Source organism: Heterocephalus glaber, unplaced genomic scaffold (genome assembly GCF_053883595.1).
Source record: "Heterocephalus glaber isolate CG9 unplaced genomic scaffold, H.glaber_assembly_v1.0 deba00001733, whole genome shotgun sequence".
NCBI lineage: Eukaryota > Metazoa > Chordata > Mammalia > Rodentia > Bathyergidae > Heterocephalus > Heterocephalus glaber.
The window spans coordinates 20,165,020-20,190,231 of record NW_028258444.1 but is presented as its reverse complement, the minus strand read 5'-3'; the positions used below and the strand labels follow the sequence as shown (position 1 = coordinate 20,190,231).

The 25,212-nt window shown below is 38.2% G+C and overlaps 1 protein-coding gene and 1 pseudogene across 6 annotated transcripts in view; one reads left to right on the top strand and one right to left on the bottom strand.

Moving 5' to 3' along the window:
- The window catches only part of Tfcp2 (transcription factor CP2), a 54,331-nt gene extending 36,962 nt beyond the window's left edge, over positions 1–17,369 (top strand). The window contains exons 7-15 of one of the 6 annotated variants that reach the window (XM_004862953.4): positions 890–1,000; positions 1,337–1,422; positions 4,539–4,587; positions 5,125–5,218; positions 6,343–6,433; positions 10,702–10,829; positions 11,727–11,869; positions 14,793–14,844; positions 15,812–17,369. In XM_004862953.4, coding sequence (XP_004863010.1) covers positions 890–1,000; positions 1,337–1,422; positions 4,539–4,587; positions 5,125–5,218; positions 6,343–6,433; positions 10,702–10,829; positions 11,727–11,869; positions 14,793–14,844; positions 15,812–15,849 — 792 coding nt within the window. In that variant the 3' untranslated portion in view covers positions 15,850–17,369. Of the gene's footprint in view, positions 1–889; positions 1,001–1,336; positions 1,423–4,538; positions 4,588–5,124; positions 5,219–6,342; positions 6,434–10,701; positions 10,842–11,726; positions 11,870–14,792; positions 14,845–15,811 lie in introns of all 6 variants that reach the window. The other 5 variants (XM_004862952.4, XM_004862951.4, XM_021243072.2 and 2 more) reach the window with 5 other exon arrangements.
- On the bottom strand, positions 12,446–12,565 carry LOC147821528 (U4 spliceosomal RNA; annotated as a pseudogene).
- Positions 17,370–25,212: the final 7,843 nt, after the last annotated feature.

Genomic DNA, 25,212 nt, shown 5'->3' with positions numbered 1-25,212 from the left:
TGGTCTCTTCTTCTTTATCTTTCTATGTTAACATGGGTTGCCCAGTTAGTAAGTCATCTTGTCTTTTTTGTAAAAACTATGCAAACTTAGTCTAAGCTAGAGCTTTCAAGTAATCACTAAGATAACTGGTAAAGTAATTTATAGGGGGATGGCTCGGTTATGGGAACTGGGGAAGAGGCAAAACCCATGGGTTGTCCTTGAAGCCTGTTGAAATTACAGTATCTTCTGAGGCTCAGAAAAATTATGATGTGTTGACTATTTTGATTACATTCATACTTGATATTCTTCCTGTATTTTGATCTTTATTTTTAACACATAGATAAATCTATTTTTTTATTTTTATTTTTTGGTGCTGGGGATCAAACCCAGGGCTTTGTGCATGCTAGGCAAGCACTACCACTAATCTGCATCCTCAGCCCCCAATCAATATATTCTCCTTGGAAGACATAGAATAATATAAAAGTATCCAGAATGCAACACTGAAATGCCCCATGACCATTCTTACTCTGATTCTCCAACCTGCGCCCAGAGAGGACCACTTTTACCCTTCTGGTTCCTTAATATGCTTTTACACAGGTGTGTGCATTGGTGTGTATGTTTTCCTTTCTTTGAAACCTAAATGAGATGACACTGTATGAATTATTTTAAGACTTTCAGTCTTGATTTTTTTTTCATCTAGCTGTGTGCTTTAGAGATCTTTCCATTTGTCTTTTTCAGTTCTAGCAGTCATTTGAATTTCCTATTTCAGCCTTAGATGGGGTGATGCATTTTGTCTGTACTTCATTGTGCATTTGTGTTTATTTTGTATATGAATATTTAAGTTTAAAAGTAATATTGTTGGTTCAAAGGGTGAGCACTTTAGTTTAAAAGAAAATATTTTTCTTTTCAGCCCAAAGGTGCAGACAGAAAGCAAAAAACAGATAGAGAGAAAATGGAGAAACGAACGCCTCATGAAAAGGAGAAATATCAACCTTCCTATGAGACAACCATACTCACAGAAGTAAAATTTTAGTCCATAGTTTTGGTGACCGTTTCAGTCCATAGTTTTCTGAGTTTTTTTGCTTTTTTGTTTTTTTGGTGGTGCTGGGGCCTTGTGCATACTAGGCAAGTGCTCTACCGCTGAATTATACTTCAGACCCTTAATTATCACCCTTAAAAGAAAAATCCATCACCTCAAGCCTGTTCTAAATTTACTTTTGAGCATATTTTATTTTGCTTATGGAAGTTTCTTGAGTAAGATTTACTAATCAAATCAAAACGTACTATTTGTGTAACAGTATTTTATTGTTCATTCTAGGATGAATGTGCTTTTTATCTAAGTTATCCTTGTTTTTAGTGTTCTCCATGGCCCGAGATCACATATGTCAATTCCCCGTCACCTGGTTTCAACAGTTCCCATAGCAGTTTTTCTCTTGGGGAAGGGTAAGTCTGAGAAATGAAATTGGCTTGTGTTTGTACTAAATATGTATTCTTTCATTATGTTTCCATAAGCACTATCTTTCTAAATAAATAAGTACTTCTATTTGGTCAGTCTTTGAATTTTTATATTAACCAAGGTTTGGATTATCTTCAAAGAAGACTGAAACTGTTATATAGCTGTTTCTCCTCCTCTCTCCTCTTCTTGTCCTTGAAGTATCACTGACTATCAGAGCATTTATGGCCAGTTTTTAGTGATTGAGAAACTGATTGTCTGGGTTATTTCACTTCTTGATCATACTTGCATCAGGCAGTGGTCATCTGGAATGGGAAGCACATTGTATAGATGCTAAAATCTGTTTTGTTACTTCTAAAGAATGCTCCTAACATGTAATTATTATGGATCTTTGATCATTGGGCAAAAAAATGTTGAAGAGAATGGCTAAAATAAAGTTGTAGAATTATCTATGGGATGCATTTAATCTTATCTTAATATCTTTTACTATCAGATAATTGAACATTGATATAAATGCCTACCTTAGTTTTAACAAGTAGCTCTCACATAGTCCTCACGTTTAATATGTATTCCACATAGCCATATGGAAATCTGGGAATAGACTACTGAGTGTGTAGGCATATTGTTTGATTGTATTAGTTGTTGGATTTATTTAAGCTCTATATTTGACCTTTTTTTCCATATCATTTTTTTTTTGGGTACCGGGGATCGAACTCGTGACCTTGCGCTTGCGAGGCAGGCACTGAGCTAAACCCTGGCCTTCCATATCATTTTTATGAGTGCATACTGGCTATACAAGTTAATGGGTTTCTTTTTTTGGCAGATTTGTACATGCACGCGACCTACTTTGGTCATTTCCACCCCATCGCTACTCTTGCCCTGCTCTCTCCCCAGCTTCACATTTTTTGAGGGGTTTCAATGCCTATGATTTACTTCTGAAAGAATTTAATTGTGGGGGAGGCGAGGATTTAGCTCAGAGGCACCGTGCCTGCCTTGCAAATGCAAGGTCCTGAGTTCCATCCCCAGTATTAAAAAAAAAGAATTTAATTACCAATATTCCTTGTTTAACCACTTAACCTGTTTAATGACTATTCAGTCTTAAGCCTGAATGCATGCTGTTTGGGCTGTAAACCGCTGCTCCAATTTATAACTTTTTTTTTTTGTACAATTCTGTACATCTTGTTTAGTGAACTTCAAGCCACAATGTCTTTTTTTTTTGTTCAGTGCTCCTTGTTTTTATAGTACTGTAAGTTTAGCTGATTGTACTGTAGTTTTATGTTCTATTATACATTACAGTATTGCATGTAAGAGTTATCCAAATAAAAGCAAAGTCATCGAGTTGGAGTTTCCTTTGACCGTTTCTTTGTTCTGAATATTGTAATGTACATGGTACCTACAACTACTCATTTAGCAACCAGTGTGTCAGATACCTAGTTGTGGGAACAGAACTCAGTTCTATTAACTCAGTTCAGTTAAATGAAGAAAGGAGTAATGTAACAATTAAGAATATTCAAGGGCCGGGGATTTAGCTCAGTGGTTCTGCCGCCCGCCTTGCAAGCACAAGGTCCGGAGTTTGATCCCCAGTACCAAAAAGAAAAGAATATTCAAAATGTAACTCTTAAGAATATCTGTAGAAGGAGTACATGTTACTAGGGCTCTGAGATAAATTAATTACTATGTTTTAATACCAGTTTTCAATTTTGCAGCTAAGGCAAAAAAAAGAACAAGTTCTTTTTTTTGTTTGTTTGCAATAGAGGCTCAAGGTGTTGCCCAGGCTGGCCTTAAACTCCTGGGCTCAAGAGATCCTCTTGCATCAGCTTCCCTAGTACCTGGAACTTCAAGGCTGTGCTAGTTCACCTGGCTAAAAAGAGATCTCTTTTAAAAGAAAAAAAATTATCTACAAGGATAATGGAGTCTACTTATGGGCAGTTTAAAATATTATATAGTCAAAGGGCTCTGTTTTAAAATTTTTCTCTTCTTTTTGTCCTGTACTTCATTATTAGGCTCAATTTTTTTCTCCCATAAGGGAAGTAAATGTTAGGGAAGAGGGATAATCCATAGACAAAAGAAAGTTCAAAGAAAACCAAGGGTGTGGAGATAGCACTTGCATCACAAATGAATGCCAATTTAGGGAGCTGCTTTAAAAATAATTGTTTTCTGAGCTGGGCGTGGTGGCACACACCTGCAGTCTCAGCACTTGGGAGGCTGAAGCAGGAGGATCTCAGTGAGGGCCAGCCTGAACTACAAATGGAGACCCTGCCTCAAAAAACCAAAAAAAAAAAAAAAAAAAAAAAATTGTTTTCAGCAGGGTGTGGTAGTGCATGCCTGAAATCTTAGCATGCTGGGACGCTGAGGCAGGAGAATGCAAGTTTGTGTCCAGCCTGGGCAATTTATACCAACTTAGTGAAACCTTGTCTCCAAAATAAAAAAAGGCCATGTCTATGTAATCAATAACCCCTAATTAAAAAAAAGTGGGGAAAAATGGGCTGGACATATAGTTCAACGTGAAGGCTCTGAGTTCAATTTCTGCCAAAACCAACAAAAAAAGATTGTTTTTCATGATAAAGTTTGTGATCAAACATGATAGCACTGCTTAAATTTTCTTCCAGAATTTTCCTGTATATATATATATATGTGTGTGTGTGTGTGTGTGTGTGTACATATTTATATATTTAATATAGTAGTAAAGCAGTAGTACTTTTACATTTTGTTATCTTTCATTCTAATAGATTTCTTACCTTTTTTTTGTGGTGCCAGGAGTCGGACCCAGTGCCGCACACATGCTGTACAACAGAGCTACATGCTCAGCCCCTTGCAAATATTCTCTGCGCTGTAATTTATTTCCTTAATTTCAACTTACTTAACTTTTGATATTTTTCTCAGTAATAAAAAATATTGCACATGACATAGTTTCTCCCTCTTACCCAAAAGTCTTTAGGTTAAATTAATACATAACCAAAGTATTGAGTCAAAGGATAAAAATGTTTTATGAGCAAACGCAGATTCTTTGAAATCTCTGGCTTAAGACTCATTGTGAAGATGAAGAATGACATAATGAGCCTCGTATGTGTATGAACTCACCCTTTCATTTTAAATGTTTCTTTAGGAATGGTTCACCTAACCACCAGCCAGAGCCGCCCCCTCCAGTCACAGATGTAAGTCTAAAGCTAAATGTCAGTTACCTGCAATGTCTAGTCGTATTTTGATGACCATAATTCTATAAAAATGTCCAACTTTTAGTGAATATTAATAATTCATTTATAAAGCAGGCATTTATTGCATTTTTACTCTGAACCAGATACTGTGCTAGGAACTGGAGATAAGAAGCAAGTAATACAAGACTTGTGGATTGGTTTGGTTTTTTTGAGATGGGATCTCACCGTTGTCCAGTTTGGTCTTGAACTTGTAGGCTTAAGTGCTTCTCCCACCCCAGCCTCCTGAGTAGCTGTGCATTTGGGTTGCTTACAGTCTAGAGGGAATGATAGGGGCAGAATAAGGATAGAACTCTGGATGTCTCCCAAAGTTAAGAGACAGAGAATGATGTGCTGCAGTGTAAACAGTTTCCAAACAAACTAGTCTGTGCTGAACGTGTGTGTGTGTGTGTGTGTGTGTGAGTGCTTTGCTATGTGTTACCTGATAAGGTAATAGATTAATCTATTAAGCTACTAGAAAAGAATTTATCTTCCTTTCAGAACCTCTTGCCAACAACCACACCTCAGGAAGCTCAGCAGTGGTTGCATCGAAATCGTTTTTCTACATTCACAAGGCTTTTCACCAACTTCTCAGGTTAAATCTGCTTTTCTTTTTTTTTCACCCCAGCATAGGATATTCTTTTGCATTCTAGGGCCTCCTGATATTCATGTGGTGGGGTATGCATGTGTTTGTGTAATAGAGAGGGAGAGAGAGAGGGAGAGGGAGAGAGACAGACAGGGATATCTTAGTGGATTTTTCTGATACAGTGAATTTCATGGACTCCTTCAGACTTTTTCACCAACTGCAACAGTGCTGCTGTATTTTAGAAGAAACACTTCTTTGTTTTAACTCACTTTAATTCTAAAATACTTATTTCATACAATAACTTTTAAGATGTATATTCAATACAGTATTTTATCAGGGAGCATTTGCAGATACTCTGAAATTTTTCCCTTGATATTACTATATTGTGGGGTTTTTTGTTGTTGTTGTTTTTAGTTCTTTTATTGGTACAGTTTAGGTATACAGTTCGTTTACATTTATCATTGGGTGCTTGTACCTGTACATGATGTATCTTGGTTCTTATTTTTCCCCCCATTACCTGTGCACCCTTCACCCCCTCCACCCTTCCCTATTTACATAGATTTCATTTCCTTTTTTTTTTCTTTTCCCCTAGTTTACTATATTGTATTTTACTTACATAATCCACTTTTATTTGTTACCTTCTGTATTCCAGCTATTGTAGGAATACCTAAATGGGTAAGGCATATTTCCTGGTCAGAGAGCTCATTCATCATATAGTGTTAAAAAAATAAAGCAAAATAAACCCCTAGTAGATAAGTGTTCCACCAGAAGTGTGTACAAAGTGAGATGTTCGGGAGAGGGCCTGGTGTTAGGGAACACATGTGTTGTGAGGTAAAATTTGAGGGATGAAAAGAAGAGTAGTTGGTCAGATAGTGGAAAGAGATTTTAGGCAGGAAGAACAACTTGAGGATTCAGCAGCATCAGAATGGTGAAAGGGACATTGTTAGGTGGAGAAGTTAATTGAATGAAAACTGAGATAGGAGAGGAGGCAGGAACCAGGCCATCAAGGGCCTTATACCATACAAGAGACTGTGGATTGTAATATACTGGTGATGAGGTGTCCTAGGAACAGAGACTGTTTTAACAAAGAGGAGTTTTTGCCTTTATCGCCTATTTTCTTATATTTATTCCAGGGGCAGATTTATTGAAACTAACTAGAGATGATGTGATCCAAATCTGTGGTCCTGCAGATGGAATCAGACTTTTTAATGCATTAAAAGGCCGGTATGTAATTAGTGTTAAAATATCAATGAGGTTGAATGTCAAATGGATTTGGATTCAAGGACTCTTCACAGTACTTTGCATAGCAAGTTTATGTATCAAATACAAACTGATGAAAAATACGATTTCATACATTTATCACAAAAAATTCCCCATATCTCATTTTTCATTTCCAGGTAGTTTCTTCATTCAGTAAATGCTCATTGTCCTTATCATGAGCCAGGTACTTTTGTAGACTCTAGAAACTTATTGATGAGCAAAACAGACAAGTTGTTAAGGAATTTACTTTCTAATAGGCAGATAGATAGATAGATATTAATGATAAGTATTTTAGACAATGATGATGGCTTTGAAGGAAAACAATCCAAAAAATAAAAGATTATGGGCTATAGAGTACCTGGAATATGGTCAAGAAAGCTCTCTGAGCTGGGTATGGTGGCATATTCCTGTTATCCTCACTACTCAAGAAGCTTGGGCAGGATCACAAGTTTGAGGCCAGTGTGGGCAACTTAGTGAGGCTCTTTTTTTTGGAAGGAAGACCATGGTACATTTTAGACATACATAATGTTAAAATTCATCATTGGGAATTGGTACCTGTATGTGATATATCTTGCTTCTTCTTTTTTTCCCGTACCTCCCACTCCAGCTATAAATGTCTGAAGCTCATCCTTCTTTATGGCAGAGTAGTACTCCATTGTTTATGAAAATCACATCTTCTTTATCCATTCATTGGTTGATGGGCATTTGGGCTGTTTCCAAGAATTAGCTATTACAAATTGTGCTGCTATAAACATGAATGTGCATATATTGCTGTGATAGGATGCTCTTAATTCTTCAGGGAAGATACCAAGAAGGGAAATGGCTGGATTGAATGGAACTTCTAGTTTTAGTTTATTGAGGACTCTCCACACTGATTTCCACAGTGGTTGCACCAGAATACACTCTCACCAACAGTAACAGCCATTCTTTCTGGAGCAAAATGGAATCTCAGTGTTATTTTACTTTGTATCTCTCGAATAGCCAGTGATGTTGAACATTTTTTCATATATTTATTTGCCATTTCTACTTCTTCATCTGAGAATTGTGTATTCATTTCAGATGCCCATTTTTGGACTGGGTCTTTAAATTTGGGGGGGGGGGTTCTGATGTTTTTGTGTACTTTATGTATTCTAGGTATTAGTCTTTTGTCTGAGGAACAGCTGGCAAATGTTTTTTTCTTACTCTGTGGGTTGTCTTTTCGCTCTGTTGGGGTTTCTTTTGCTGTGCAAAAGCTTTTTAATAAGATGAGATCCCAGTTATTGATTCTTTGTGATATTTCCTGTGCTATTGGGATTTTGTTGCCTACACCAATGTCTTCAAGAGTTCTACCTATTCTATCATCCACCAGATTTAATGTTTCTGTTTTAATATTTAGATCTTTGATATTTTGATTTGTGTTTCGTGCATGGTGAAAGATACAGGTCTAGTTTTAATCTTTAGCCTGTGGAAACCCAGTTTTTCCATAACCATTTATTAAAGAGGCTATCTTTCTTCCAGTGAAGGTGTCTGGTTTTGTCAAAGATAAGGTAGCTGAGCATGTTTGGAGTTGTTTCTGCATCTTCTAATCTGTTCCACTGATCCTTGAGTCTGTTTTTTTGCCAGTACCACACTGTTGTTTTCACAATAGCTTTGTAGTATAATTTTATTTATTTATTTTTTTTGTAGTATAATTTTAAGTTAGGGGTTGTGATGCCCCCTGCCTTGCCTTTGTTGCCCAGAATTGCCTTTGCTATTCTAGGTATTTTCTAGTTCCAAATAAATTTTTGGACTGTTTTCTCTAGTTCTGTAAAATATGCTGTTGAAATTTCAATAGGGATTGTGTTGAATCTATATAGCAGTTTTGAAAGTATGGCCATTTTCACTATATTGGTTCTTCCTGCCCAAGAACAAGGGATGGGCTTTCCTTTATAGGTGATTTGTTTCTTTTGTCTAACAGCTTTTAATATTCTGTTCTTGTGTTGAATTTCTGGAATCTTGACTATTATATGCCTTGGGGAATTTTTTTTGTTTTTTTGGTACCTGGGAGTGAATTTAGGACCTTGTGCTTGTGAGGTAGGTGGTGGAACCACTGAGCTAAATCCCTGGCCCTGGGGAAGATTTTTTTTTTTAATCATGGCTAATTGGAGTCCTATATGTCTCTCTTATCTGTATGTCCAATTCTTTATCCCTGTTAGGGAAGTTTTCTGCCATTACTTCTGTGGTTTTTTTATGTCATTTGCCGTATCATGCTTTTTCATTGACACTGATCAATTTTATGTTACTCTTTTTTGCATTATCTAGCAGCTGTTGGATTGATTTTTTTGTGGTTCCTTACTATTTTTAAGAGATCTTTCTTTTCATGATCATTAATTGCAATCCTGTCTTCTGTATCTGATATTCTGTCCTCACATTGGCTCATTCTGCTGCATATACTTTGAATGGAATTTTTAATCTCCTGGATATCTGTTTGAATCTGTTTCATGGATTCCATTTCTTTTCTATGCTGGGTGTTCATGGTTTCCATCATTTTTCTAAGCTCCTGTATTTTTTAATCTATCTGCTCTAGAGTCACTAATTATGTCTTATTATGGTCACTATCTCTATCTGAGAAACTATTTCTGATTTGATTTGTTCTAGAGCCTCATTAATCTGCTTTGTTACTTCCACTGTTACCACTTCAGAGAGTCCAGGTGGGTGGCCTTTGGATTGTTCTACCTCATTACTCCCTTGGTTTGCCTTTGTTGAGCTAGAAGTTTGGGATTGCATCTTGCTTAAGTGTCTTCTCATTTTCTTTCTTTTTATTTTTATTTTTAGTTTAATTCCTGGATTAATACTTGTAAATTGTGTATGGCAAGTAGTTTTATTGCTAATATTTAGAACTCTTAGGAAATGACTACTTCTCCGAGATGTCTTCCAGGTATTGCTGGCTTTTTGGTTTTCAGTCTATTGCAAGATCCTACCTCTTCGATTTATTTGGGATGAGAAGTTCCTGCGTATTTGGCCTCGCTCCTGGTTCTTTGGCACTGGCCTATAGTATTGTTTATGACCTTAGGCAGTCTCAGTTTTGGTGTACCCGGAAGAACAACTGATTAGAACAATTATGTCACCTTGGCTAAAGTACTACAGTCAGCAATAACAATGGCATCAGACAAAGCCTAGAAAATGACAAACTGTGGTAACTTGATTCGCCACCTTTATCTGTATGAACTAGATTTGTGGTTATATAACAAAATCTATAACAAACCAGAATATTGTATATAGTAAATATGCCCTCAGTATAGCGATTTTATCCTCAGGGAAGAAAATTTAAAAGGGGTTGGAGGGAGAAATAGAGAAGTAGAAGAAGAGGCAGAGATCAGAAGGAAGGCTGGAGGACAAAGGATTACGCAAACTTTTGGAAAGTGATGAAGAAGGCAGGAGGGAAAGAGAAGGAAGAAATAAAAACAAAATGAGCAAAACAACAAAAACGAGAAACAATGTTCACAATTTTATAAAAGCAGGGGCAAACAATCAAGAAAAAAGAAAAGAAATGATCAAAGTTCAAGGCCAGCTTGGGCTATTTAACAAGAGTCTGTCTCAAAATGAACAGGGCTGTGGATGCAGCTCACTGGTCAGAGTCCTCACCTAGTATGTGCAGTGTGAGAGTCTGGGTTTCATCTGTAGTTCTGAAAAAAAAAAAGAGGTTCACTGTGTCGGCGTTTTAAAGTAAAAAGTGTATCTTGAACCAGCCCCATAAAACAGTGATCACACATTTTTAATATTTCTCATTTTTTTTTTCCCGGCACCAGGGATGGAACTCAGAACCTTGTGTTTGCCAGGCAGATGCAGTGCCACTGAGCTACATCCCCAGCCCCAATATTTCTAACTTTTATACCCAAGGACACGAACCTATATTACTACAGGGGCAACATAGGTAATAAAAAGGAATGACAGTCCAAGTCTAGGATGTAGTGAAGAATATACATACAGTGTAAAAAAAATAGGATTTTTTTCATGTAAGAATGAGGACCCTGGATTGCTAGATCTGCATTTTCAAGAAAAGCCACAGTTCAGAGGTTTATATGATGCCTCCTGTGGGAACTAAGGTAACTTAAACAAATACCACCACTAATAAAATGTAACAAATGTATTGCATTTGACCCCTGAGCTGCCAATTTTCAACCCCTGCTCTATACTAGATAAACAAGCTCTCTCTTTAAGTTGTGCTTACTGTACAAAATGTAAGACTACCAGTCCTTTTCTTCCCCTCTCAGGATGGTGCGTCCAAGATTAACCATTTACGTCTGTCAGGAATCGTTGCAGTTGAGGGAGCAGCAGCAGCAGCAGCAGCAGCAGCAGCAACAGCAACCACAACAGAAACATGAGGATGGAGACTCAAATGGTACTTTCTTCGGTAGGTTGTTCTGGGCAGACCAGGACAAATATGAAAGTGAAGAAATGGCTTAGGAGCATGTGTGATGGCAGTTTATCAAGCAAGATTCAGCAGTTGCTAGAAGTAATAGTAATTGCCTACTTTTCCTGAGCTCTTAATGTATAACAGGTACTATTCCCAACACTTTTTACACACTTTAATATTTACTAGTAATAATCTCTTTGCTATACATTTTATTGACATTTTCCTCAACATTTAGATGAGAAAAATGAGGCTTAGGGATATTAAATAACTTGCCCTGGGCACACATCTAGCAAGTAGCTGAGCTGGGATATGCACCCAGGCAGTGTGATTTTTTTGTTTGTTGTTTCTCTCTCTCTTTTTTTTGGTACTGGGGATCAAACTTGGGACCTTGTGCTTGCAAGGCAGGTGGTGGAACCACTGAGCTAAATCCCCAGCCCTGTTTGAGACAGGTCTTGTTATGTATTTCAAGCTGGCTTTGAACTAGTGGCAGTTCTCCTGCCTCAGTCTCCCAAGTGCTGGGATTACAGGTGTGTGGCACCACACCTGGCAACAGGCAGTGTGATTTTTTTAAGTCCTTCAGAAAAGTGAGCATTCCTAGTAGTCATATTACCTGTAAAAGAGAACTTTTAGCCTGGTGTGGTGGTCCATGCCTATAAGCCCAGCACTCAGGAAACAGAGACAGGGGAATCTAAAGTTCAAGCCCAGCCTGGGCAGTTAGCTACTTAGTGAGACCCTGTTTCAAAAGAAAAAGAAAAAAAGGGCTGGGGATATAGCTCAGTGTGAAGGCCCTGGATTCAATCCTCAGTACTCCCCACCCCAACCCAAACAATTAAAAAGTACAGAACTTTTGTACTGACTGCTGCTGCTTTCTCCCTGTTGCAGTGTACCATGCCATCTACCTAGAAGAATTGACAGCTACTGAGTTGACAGAAAAAATTGCTCAGCTTTTCAGCATTTCTCCTCGCCAGATCAGCCAGATTTACAAGCAGGGGCCAACAGGAATCCATGTGCTCATCAGTGATGAGGTTGGCTTTTTTTTTTTTGGTACTAGGGATCAAACCCAGGACCTTGCGCTTGCCAGGCAGGCACAGCGCCACTGAGCTAAATGCTCTCCCCCAAGGTTGGTTTTTTAGTATAGTTGAATTATGAGATGATCATTGATTTGTTATGTTATGTAACAAGAGCAAGGACAGTTCTACTGGAGTAGGGGTCTGTTTTCTAGACCAAACTTTTTTTTTTTTAATTTAAATTTGTTCTTTTTTTTTTGGTACTGGGGATCAAACTTGGGTAAATTTGTTCTTTTTATGAGACAGGTTCTTACTATGTTGCCCAGACTAGCTCTTGAACTCCTGGGCTAAATGATCTTCTTGCCTTAACCTTCCTAGTTACTAAGATTATAGGCATGTGCTGCTATGGCTAGCTCAGACTTTTTGCTTGCTTTCTCCTAAACTAATTTTTAAAAATCAATATGTACCCCTTTGTAAAATTTTAGATTGAGTTAAAAATTTTGTTTTAAGTGTAAGTAGTTGCAAAAGATTTCCCATTTGGAGATGGATCTTTTGTAGATGGGAAGGGGACCACGTATCATGTATATGTACCAACTCCCCATGATGAATGTAATCATTATGTACTGAAAACTTGTATTAATAAAAGTTTTCAATTAGCAATAATTGCACCTCAGATAAACCTCATTGGCTACGATACTGCCACTGCGCAAAGCTTGTGCTAATAAAAGTAAAAATTGAAAAAGAATAGATTTCCCATGGAGGGGAGGGGATTGTAAAAGATGTTGTTCTTGCCGAGTGTGGTGATGCGTGCCTATAATCTGAGCACTCAGGAGGCTGAGGCAGGAAGATCACTGCAAGTTTGAGGCCAATCTGGACTACAAAACAAAAACAACAAAAGATGTCGTTCTTGGGCACATATATAACATTTAAAGATTAAATCATTAGCCGGGGATTTACCTCAGTGGTACCACACCTGCCTTGCAAATGCAAGATCCTGAGTTTGATCCCTGGTACCAAAAAAAAAAAAAAAAAAAAAAGAAATAATTACATTACTATTATAATTGTGTTGCCTGTAACCTAAATATGGAAGTGACCCCTCCCCCCAGTATGAGGGATCGAAATTATGAGTGATTTAATATAAGCATCATCTATTTATAAAATGTTACTCTGCCTTTATTTATGAATTAGAAGTTTTATATTATTCCTGTTTCCTACAATTCATATTTCCATTCACTTTTCCCATCAACTTTTGTTTTATAACATTTTTATTCTTGGGCCGCGGATTTAGCTCAGTGGTTTTGCTGCCTGCTGTGCAAGCACAGGGACCCAAGTTCGATCCCTGGTACCAAAAAAACCCAAAAACATTTTTATTCTTGAACATCTACTATTGATTGTCCCACCATATTCCTTTGAAACAAAAATGTATTTTTGCCAAAAATTTTGTCTCAATAAAAGTTGAAAATCACTTCATCTGACTAGACTTATCCTCAAAATTATAAAACTGATTTAAAAAACAAAGTAGTTACTAAACATTAAGAAAAAGAGCTAGGATATAGCTCAGTGGTAAAGCATGTGCTCAGTATTTACTAGACTCTGAGTTCAATGTCCAGTAGCCTAAAAGAGAAAAAGAAAACAACTTATTAAGCAAAAATGATGGTGCATGTCTGTTATTCCCACCAATTGGAGAGGTGGAGGCAGGATAGCATGTTTAAGGCCAGCTTGGACAATACAGCAAGACTCTGTCTCAAAATAAAATTCAAAGTGCTGGAGATGTAGCTCAGTGCTAGAGTGCCTAGCATACATGAGACCCTGGGTTCAGTCCCCAATACTGCCAAAAAAGTTTAGTAGGCATAGTACTGTTAATGATATTGATGGTATTGTTCTGTTGCCCATCCCATACTCTAGAACACAATTAATTCCTTTGTCGGTAAATTCTGCCTGTTAATTGCCAAAATGACACAGAAATCAGCATCAATTTCATCCTGTTTTTCCTTTTAGATATAAGTGCTGTGGAACCTGATTTACTTGAATTGATAGATGGATGGAATCTTATTACAACAAGACCACTGGATTTTTTTGAACATCTGAGTTACATACTAAAAATTACATAATGATGTTACCAAAAATTATTTTGAGACATCTATCACTTGACAGTCTGTGATTAGGTCACTTCATTTTTGGTGATTCATAGGAGGGTTAGAGAGCCAGTTATTATAGTTTACCTTTGAAGTTCCACTTTAGCACTCTGAGGCTTTTACACCCGAGGTGGGATACCCGAATAGGATTTAAGAAAGACGAAACTCATGTTTTTGTTTTGTAAAATGGGAGATGGAGACTTGGGAAGGGAAAATAGGGAAGCGAAACTGAAGAGTTTTTAGTAAGGAGTGTACAGTATAGGAAAGTTGAAGACCTAGAATTCACTTCTTCCATATGGGGCTATGGGTGTCTTTGTACCCCTTGGATAGTGTTAAGTACTATCCCAGGGAAACGCATACTCCACTTTTTTTTTTTTGGTACCGGAGATTGAACTCGGGTCCTTGCACTTGCACAGCAGGGGACGAAACCACTGAGCTAAATCCCCGGCCCCATACTCCACTTTTAAGACCACTGTTCTAGTTGGCTGTGTGTTTAAAATTTAAAAATCAAACATGGGGAAGAAAAACTCCAAACAGACAAGCACTAAATAGGTTGGTGAAGCATGCTTTTCAAAACTGGGAGGAAAACACTTATACAATTCTATAAAAATTCATGAAATACTCTCTTATTTTTGACCTGTAAAACCCCTCGTAAACCCCTCTGGATGTGGGATAGTCCTTAAGAACATAGAAATAGAAAATAGTTATATTTCACCTAAATCTAATGTCATGAAAAGCCACATGGTCAAAATAAATGAAGCAAAGCAACGATTTGAATAATCATCACATTTTCTTGTTTTTTTCAGATGATACAGAACTTTCAGGAAGAAGCCTGTTTTATTCTGGACACAATGAAAGGTAATAACGCAGTATGATAAATAACTTTTTCCTAAGGATTTTAATAGCTCTTTTCAGCCTACGGTGTAGCTCAGTGGTAGAGTGTGTGATTAGCATGTACCCAGTCCTGAGTTTAATCCCCAGTACCCCCCACAAAGCTTTTTTCATGTTTTACTTCTTCAAGGTGGGATAGGGAAGAAACCATGTGTTAAACAGAGAAAATAGCATTATTAGAGATTATTCCCTTGTGTGAGTTGGCTTCTTGCCACTATCAGAGTAGACAAAAAGTACACTTGATAAATCTACCATCTCCTCTGTCTTCCATGGACAAATGAAGAAATCAAGGTATGTAGTCTTTATAATGCATATTACAGATTTTCCTTAACTTTAGATGGGGTCATGTCCTGAGAAACCCATTAAGTAGAAGATACTGGACATTGAAAATGCATTTAATGCACTTAACCTATCAACCATTATACCTTGGCAACACAGTAGATTGTAGAATGTCAGTTGTTTACCCTGGTGATCTTGTGGCTAATTGCCACGACCTAGCATTGCAAGAGAGTATCATATCACATTATTGAAAAGATCAAAATTCAAAGTATGCTTTCTATTTACAATATACCACATTTGTATCATTGTATAGTCAAAAAATCATAAATGACATCATCATGAGAGGAGGGCCATCTGTACAAGTATTATGCACTAAATACAGTAATGAGTGTGCACCCTTTTCTTGCTCTGCCTTTGTTTCCTGTTACAAGAACCCTACCACAGATTTTTGTTTTGTTTTGTTTTGTTTTTTGCGGTAATTGGAATCAAACTCAGGCCCTTGTGCTTGTGAGACAGGAGCAACACCACTGGGTTAAAACCCCAGCTCCAACCACAGATTTTTTTTATCCTACCATGTTTTAAAGGTAACTAAAGATTATTTCTCTCTCTCTCTCTCTCTCCTCTCTCTCTCTCTCTCTCTCTCTCCCTCTAACAGCAGAAACCAATGACAGCTATCATATTATACTGAAGTAGGATTGGGGTATTCCATTCTCAATGGCTGCTGCTTCCTTCACGTCTTAAAAACTGCCTTCTGCAAGGGGACATGAATGGAGATTTGATGGAAAGATCTGCAGGAACCTGACTCGTCTGACTGTGTTGGGGATTTAGCCCTGGATGGAGGATCCCAGCCTTGTGTGTTATTGCCCCAAGCTCTTTGAGCGCATACAGATTACTGCCCAGTGTGGAATTCTACAGTTATCTTTCAGTTGAAATTCTGGCCCTTGTTGTGAAATATCAATAGGAACTCCACATCATTTAGGGCTATGTAGGGCATAGTGATGATGGGAATTGTGTGATGTTTAATAGAAAAATGTTAAATTTTGTGATATGGAGCCATATACTTTTTTCTAATATAAAAATGAACATCTATATTCGTAAGACTGGGTCCTCAGTCTCTTTTGCATCAAACATATTGCCATCTCTGCTTCTTATGCCACAGTTGGCCCCTGAAAACTTCATCAATGAGGAGAAATACAGATAGAATTTTTCTTTTGGTTCACCTGTCATACTACAACTAATGGTCATTTTGGCTAATATTTGAGCCAGGCAGTGTTATAAGTCTGTAAATGGATCATCTTTCTATATCATCTCAATAACCCCATATGAAGTAGGCACAGCAGCTATCCCAAGTGAAGACAAGGAAACAGAGACACGTAGTGGCTAAGTAGCTTGCTAAATAAAAGGCAGCTAACCAGTAGTGATGTTGAAATTCAAGTCCAGATTATTATTCAGCATCCAGTATTGCCAGTGCCACCCTTTCTATCCTGTGTTCACCATTGTTTCTTACTGTGGCTTTTCTGGGGAACTGAGGAATTAACCACAGAAGGAGATAAACCACACCTAAATAACGATGAGCAAATCAAGACCTACAGAAAAATGAAATGCTTTTTAAGTGTCATCAATTACCAGAATCACAGAATTTGAGGTGATGAGAACCCAAGATGATCTATAACTCTCCAAAGTTATTGTTCTTGAATGACATTCTCAAACTGTTTATTTATAAATGAGTTAAGCTAATCCCTGCTTTTCCCTCTCTGTATCTTCTTTTGGTATAGGAAGTTCTTTTACCCGTGTAGTGTTCTTTTATATAAGCTTTACAAGAAATGTGTTCCTGTCTCATTCACAGTCTTACCGTATTTTTTGTTGTTGTTGTTGTTGTTGTTGTTTTCGGTACCGGGGATCAAACTCGGGTCCTTGTTTTTGTGAGGCCAGCGCTGGAACCACTGAGCTAAATCCCCGGCCCCTTACCGTATGTTTTTGTGTTCTCGAGAATGATTGTGTGTGGATGTCTGTGCACACACATGTAAGCGTGTGGTTGTTTTTCACATGTAAAGTTTTATCCAGAAATCTCTTTATAGATTATGTTGAGATGAACAAAGATAATGTTAAAAGATCCTGTATTGAATTTGAATTGTGTGTGTGTTTAAAGCATTTGATAAAGTTTAACTTTTTTATACAGAGATTTTGTTCATTAAAATCAGCCTGCAACATGGTCTAATTTCTCTTGGTTTGAATCTAATTGAAAACCTTGAAACCAGAAAATTAAGTTATGACTTGTTTAAAACTGACCTGAGCAAACTTGACATATTAGCCCAAAATGTGTTTTTAGTGAGTGATTACCAGATGTTCCCATTTTGGGAGGACATTTCTGGTTGAATCATCTTAGGACTGGCTCTCTGCTTCAGGGGTGTCTGTGTTTCTCTCCCTAGCAGGCTGGGTGTTTTGTTTTGTTTTGTTTGTACTAGGGATCGAACTCAGGACCTTGTGCTTTCGAGGCAGGTGCGGTGCCACTAAATCCCTGCAGGCTGTTTCTGGTTATGATTTTTTCCAATTATTTTTTCTGGATATTAGGATGGAGAGTTGGACTTGGTGACTTTTAAGATCTCATCCAAATCTGTGAATCTATGATTATTGTGTACTGCACATGACACATAGAATTCTATTAATATATTGACTATAAATTATACTTCCTAAATTTTACTTGAATCAGGATTTTGTTAGAGTAGTCTTCACATTTGTGGAAGTGAATTTATATAACATTTTTGGGGATTGTTTGCTTTGTATTTTGTTTTTTTTGTTTTGGTACCGGGGATCGAATTCTGGTCCTTGTGCTTGCGAGGCAGGTGGCAGAACCACTGAGCTCAATTCCCGGCCCTGCTTTGTTTTTTTGAGACAAGATCTTCCTCTGTAGTTCAGACTGGCTTTGAACTCAATAAGTAGTCCAATCTGGCTTCATATATATGATCCTCCTGCCTCATCCTGAGTACTGGGATTACAGGCATGTGCTACCATGCCTGGCTTGAATTTATACAACATTGTAATTGCAGATCTTTAAATCTCCAGAAAATATCTTAGGCTTTTAGACTTTCTTTAGTTTCTAATAACAACAACCACAAACAAAAGTTATTAATTATATTCTAATATGTGTAATAATTATTAATATTCATTAATTGTTAATGCCAGTGCTGTGTAAGAATTGGTACAGTGATAAAACATTATAATTACCTAATTGACTTTATAAAATTATGTTTATTATTGATTTTTTTAATTAAGTAAAAATTTAATTTGTTTTTTTTTTTTTCTTCCCAGTACAGGGGATCGAACTTAGGACCTTGCCCTTGTGAGGCAGGCGCAGCACCACTGAGCTAAATCCCCGGCCCTAATTAAGTAAAAATTTTAAACTAGCTTTTTATTATGAATTATAAAGGCAAACAATCAAGAAAGATCTTTTTTCTTAACTCTCAGTCCCCCCCCCCATACAAATACCTGTGGTCATATTATACTAATGATCTGCAATTTGATTTTTATATTTAACATATCTTAAACATCTTTTTATAGTAGAATTTATAATTCTGCATTCTTTTAAAATATAATTCCTATGGATACGCTTCAGGTTAAATTCATTTAACATGTATCTTAATGAGTTTTTTGCACATATCTCTAAGATATGTTCTTAGAAGTAAAATTTCTGGATTTTATCTTTTTAACAATATGACAGTTGATATTTAAAGTAAATGGTTTAATATTTTTTTAGAGTTGAGGGTTTAAGAAAAGCAGAATGGTTAGGTCTTAGGCCCTTCTGAGAAGTGAAATACCATTATATTTTATTTACCATTGTCTCTACTGTCCCCTTGAAGTATAATAGGTTCTATGTAGAAAAATATGTGTAGAGACTTGATAGCTAAAAGGGAGTTATTGGGAAATGAAAATGGGGAGGGCTAATTACAGAGCTCTAAGGATTGAGCATCAGTCACTAAATGAATGGTGGCTATTAAGCAATAAGATTGTTTGTCCGGTATTATGGCCCAATAAGAATGTTTGCCCACATAAATGATTTATTTAAGAAGCCATTTAAAGGGAAGAGGAATGGACATGGTGTTAATATTGGCTGGAAAATGATGACATCAAATAGAAGACAAACAAAGACCTAAGAAAGCAAAGTCCACCTCAGGGCAGATACTCTGATTCCTGGAAGTCACCCAGTTGGACACTGGGTTTGTTGTACCAGTACGATGTGGTCTCCCCAGGGAGCTGGAGATATACAGGGAGCTTGGCAAGTGGAGATGGCCTGGGGTCCGGGAGCTGGGCATTTCTAATGCATTCGTGGAGAGTGCTCTCAAAACCCTTGGTGTCCCCAGATATAGTATTCTGAGAAAGTCGTGTGTAGAGGATCGCCCCAGAGATTGAGACTGTCTTGCAAATCATAAAGGACTGAAAGAAGCTGCAGCCTTCAATTTTTGTTTTTCTGGTACCTGCGATCGAACTCAGGACCTTGTGCTCTCGAGGCAGGCAGCGGAACCACTGAGCTAAATCCCCTGCCCTGCAGGCAACACAAATACAGAGCACGAGTGTTTGAAGGCAGGACTGAGCTTCTCTCTCTTCATTGCAGCTTTTACCCCACTCTGGTCAGACCAAATGATTCCAGATAGTTTGGCCCTGGAGAGCTAAAGGGGAAGAAAGCTTTTATCATTTTACTGAATAATTAGTTTGCTTCCTTGGCTATAAATGGCACTGTAGGAGCCTGCTCTATGATGCTTGCGCTGGCCTATTACGTGCACTCCACTCTCACAGGAATGGCGCAAATGCCCCATGTTGCTCCATGATTTACATTTATTCATAGAGGGTAGTCCCATCATTTTTTTGCTTCTCCTGTAAATGATCTATTTTTTGTTTTGCTTTGTTTTTTTGAGACAGGATCTTGCTAAATAGTGTAAGCTTGCCTTGAGCTTGCTATGTAGCTCAGGCTGACCTTAAACTTATGGTGATCCTCCTGCCTCATCCTCATGCGTGCTGGGATTGCAGGCATGAACCACCATATTTGGCAATTTGGGGTTTTTTGGGTACCAGGAGTCAAACTCAGGGCCTTGCACTTGCAAGGCAGGAGCATGGCACCACTGAACTAAATCCCCGACCCAACTTGGCAATTTTTTATCCTCTTTTTAAATTTCTTTTTCCTTTTTTCTTCTGTTTTCTTAGTTGTGGGTTAAGGCTTTTTCTGCTATAACATTTAGTTTTGGTTTGTGATACTTTTTTTTTTTAGACAGGCCCTTTATGTGTAATCCAGGCTGGCCTTGAACTCATGGCAATCCTCCTGCCTCAACCTTCTGAGTGCTGGGATTACAGGCAGGTGCCACTATGCTTGCCATTAAATTTTTGTTTCATGTCAGCTCCAAGGCTGAAATGACCGGAATAAATGACTGCTGCAAAATGGAATGTGCTGGGAAAGTTGTCCTATGTGACATATAGAGTTATACCACGAGCACCTGTTTCTTTCCCCATACTCTTTAAAATTTCTTTTATTGGCCTATTTTACCTTCACCCTTGAACTTGTATTTATTTCCACTTCTTTTCCTTTGTCTTTCTACATCTTCACTCTTCCCCAGAGATTTCCTCTGTTGTTCCTTATGGACATAGGACTAAGCGAAAATATCAACAATATTATCGTGGAAATCGCAAGTTTGCCATTTGTATTCTCAAATTTAGAGATTGAAAAATTTTATATGAATTAAGTTTTTAAAAATGGATTAATGTCAGTTATAAGGGAACTTGGTATTTAAGGTAATATGTACTGTCCATTTATTGTCATTGTACGTACAGTAAGATCTCTTGGGACATGAGTTATAACTAGTTTATTATGTGGATGTTTTCATAGACTTATGATAAGGTATACATTGTTCATTTTATTTTATTTTATTTTTATTTTTGGTACCGGGGATCGAACTCAGGTCCTTGCGCTTGCGCAGCAGGCAGTGAAACCACTGAGCTAAATTCCCTGGCTACATTGTTCATTTTAATCATTGTAGATTCCTGTTTTCTTCCTGAGATCTAATATCTGCTGTTTCCGTTAAGGATTTAGTTAATATCTTTCCCTAGTCATCTTTATACTCTTGCTTCAGATTTTCACTTCCTTGAGCTTATTAATTAAGTGTGTCCTGTCTAGGGCTGGGGGCTGGAGAACACTTCTCTAGCATGTAAAAGGCCCTAGTGCCATCTTCCACACGGAGCCAGGCGTAGTGATGCACACCCATTATCCCAGCACTAGAGAGACTGAGGCAAGAGGATCACTGTGAGTTGGAGGGCAGCCTGGGCTATAGAGAGAGTTCAAAGCTAGCCTGAATTACGTAGCGAGACCCTGTCTCAAAAAACCAAACCAAACTTCAACACTGAAAAAAAAAAATATTATAATTTTAGGGTTCTTAGAAAGATTAAAAGGGATAATGAGTTTTGTACTGAACAATTATTCAGTTGCTCAATAAACTTAGGATATTACTGTTAAAATCACCTCAATATGTAGCCATAATTGCACAGCTAATATATTAACTGTGCCCAGGACATAAAATTTGACTTTTGGTTTTCATCTGTGGCTGCTGTTTCAGTGCCTGTTCATAATTTTTTACCTTTTCCTATTCTTTGACTTTTACTCTCAAAACAAACCACCTATTTGCAATCTGTGCCTTCTAAGCTGGTCCATATGTATGTTTCAGCATGGTCCAGTGTTATGTTATTGTGGCACTGGGGACTGGACCTGGGACCTCTCACTCAGCTATATCCCTGGCCCTTTTTTTTTTTTTTTTGGTACCAGGGATCGAACTCGGGTCCCTGTGCTTGTGAAGCAGGCGGTGGAACCACTGAGCTAAATCCCTGGCCCTATCTGGCCCTTTTTTATTCTGAGATAGGATCTTTTATTTTTGCAGTACTAGGGATTGAACTCAGGACCTTGCACTTGCCAGGCAGGCTGGCGGCCCAGAGATAGGGTCTTAATGAATTACTCAGACTGTTCTTCAACTCGAAATCTTCTTGTGTTAACCTCCCAAATCCTGGGATTACAGACCTGAGCCACTATGTCTAGCAGTATTACATAGTAATATTAGCTTTTTGTCACTTTTCTTTGCAATTATATTTCAACAACATAGAAGTTCTATTTCTGTCCTTCATTGGAGCTTCTTGAACAGCTACTGACCTTTGCCTTTTTTAGGACCTACTTAGGCTGGGGCAGAATTGCAGTTATTTTGGGTGAACTGGCACCACTGTAACTTACCTAGTGATTGTATCATGACAACAAAATATGGTAAGTAATTCTACGATAAATAGTTGTGAAGTTTTCTGTGGGTCCAGGTGATCTTTTAAGTAATGTAGAGCTTACTGCCTAATGGACTTGTACTGTCTTCTCAAAGAATGAGCTGTCCTTGGTTTGGTGTCTTCTAGCTTGATGGCATTAACCAACAAAGCTTGGGCATTGGGGCTGTTGTTACCCTGACAAATTTCCACGACTGCTGGAACTCTGGATGTGTGGGCCTCTGAAACTGTTTTTTTTTTTTTAGCCTTCTCACCATGCTCTTTAAGCTGCTTTTTTTTTTTTTCTTCAAGCTGCTTTTGTTGTTACTCAGCCTGCTGGTTCTACAGAGAGTAGTCTGGGGCCTTGTTAGAAGAACAGACAGAACTTTTTGAACAACTGAATAGAAAACTTATCATTAAAAATAACATTTAACATAGCACTGATTGGGTTGTAAACAATACATAGTATAGTATAGAAATGTAACTAACCTTCTTTATTATTTTCTTTTTTTGGTAACAGATCAAACTCAGGACCTTGAACTTGTGAGGCAGGCATGGTGCCACTGAGCTAAATCCCTGGCCCTAGAATAGTAATTAACCTTCACAAATTCTTTGAGATGCATACTATTGTCCACATTTTGTAGATGAGGAAGCTAAGGCAGAGAAGTTAAATACTTAAATACTTTTCCCCATGGTTATACCACACTAGAGTGGAGGGATACAACTTTATATATTTTTTTTTGTTAAATTCTTTTATTGGTCCATTGTAGGTATACAACACAATTACATTTCTCCTTGGGAATTGTACCTTTACATAATGCATCTTGGTTCTTATTTTTTCCCCATTCCTAGCCCTCCCTTCACCCCCTCCACCCTTCCCTATTTACAAAGACTTTATTTCCATTTTTTCCATTTCTCATCATTTTTCCTTTCCCTTCTTTCCTTTCCCCTGCCCTTCCCACTACTCCTACCCCTTTGGACCTTTTCTTCCTATTTTACATCATCGATTATTCATTCTAATCATTGGTACATTTTAGGTATACAATACAATGACGTTCATCATTGGAAATTTGCACCTTTACATAGTCTCTCTTGGTTCTTATTTTTCACCCTTGCCCAGCCCTCCCTTCAAACCCCTCCATTCCTCCCTAAGCTTTGTATTTAAATAGTCTAGCTCTAGGCTCTGGGCTGTTAATCTCGTCATTGCCTCTGAATTTCAGCCAATAAAGAGATGATCGGTGCCCAGTACCCTAAGGAGTGCTTTATTGTGATCTGCTGTTTTTTCATTTTGCACCATTGCCTCCTAGATGCTAGTAGTTTCTGATGTTACCCAGGGGAGAAAACTAGAATTCTTGGGATTTTTTTCTAAGCCAGCCAACCTCATAATTTTAAAGAGGGGATGATTTGGTAGCCAGTAGATCTGGCTTCATAGAGCCTTGGCTGCAGTGAAAAATGCAGTAGGAATTAGAACCATCCTAACTTGAAGTTTGTTTGCTTTTTGAGACAGAGTCTTGCTTATTGTAGCCTAGGCTGGCCTTGAGCTCCACATCTTCTTGCTTCAATTTCCCAAGTGCTGGGATTATTTGAATGTATTACCATGCCCTGCTCTAACCTGAGTTTAAATCCTGCCATCCATCCATCAATTCAATAAATATCTACTGTGCTCCCAAATGTCAAATGGTTTTTGTACTGGGTGCTGAGAACACAGTAAACAAAACAATTACTTTGTCTCATGGAATTTAGTCAAGTGAGAGAAGACTGAAGAACAGTAAATATGTCAGATGGTAAGACTAAGAAATATGAAGCAAAGAGATACTAAGAAGCACTATTTTAGAAATATGGCTAGGGAAGCTGGCAGACACAAGGACACTTGAATAGATAGATATCAGGCGAAGGAGTACGTGGCCCGCCGGTGGAAGAGTGTTCCAGGCAGAAGGCCCTACGGTAAGAGCATGATTATTCTGCTGAAGGAACTGCAAGACCAGTGGGCCAGTGTATTGAAGCAGGATATGGAAGGGGGAAAGTAGAAGGACAAAGGATGACAGACTGAGTGGGAGGAGGAACCACAGAAAGTACCTAGATCTTACAGAGCCCTATAGGTCGAGGGAGAAACCAGAGATAAGAAACTAAGAGTATGGGGCTGGGGATTTAGTTCAGTGGTTCTGGCGCCTGCCTTGAAAGCGCAAGGTCCTGAGTTTGATCCCCGGTACCAAAACAACAACAACAAAAAGAAACTAAGGCTATGTGTCCCTGGCAAGTCACAAGTAACTTCTGACTTCAAGTCTTTGATTTCTCCATCTTAAAATGGGTTGCAAAGTTCTGAAGATCGTCAAAGGCCATGGTGAAAAAAAATGTTTTCTTAACTAGACACCTAACTCTATCCTTTAAGTAGATAACGGAAGATATTTGCTTGTATTTTCTTCTTTATAACTTGGGCAGGCTGCAGCGAATTGATATTGCTCTAGACTAAGCCCCATGAACGAGAATTATGTTCCTTAGTCATGATTATGGAGAAAGGAAAAGAGAGCTTTAGAGGACAATTCGTTTAGTCGTTGAAGATGTGTAGCTGAGGGTCTCCTGCCTTCCCCTTCCAAAGGCTGCAATGGCACCAAACTTGCTTTTCCAGGGTGCACTTCAGACGTCGCCTCTGCGGCCGGATAGCCCGCTTGCTCCGGCTTTGCCGCACTCGCCGCCTCCAACTCCCGGCCTGCGCTGGGCGCAGGGCCCGTACGTAGACTCCATTTCCCAGCCTGCTCCGGGGCTCGGCCAGGACGTGCCGGC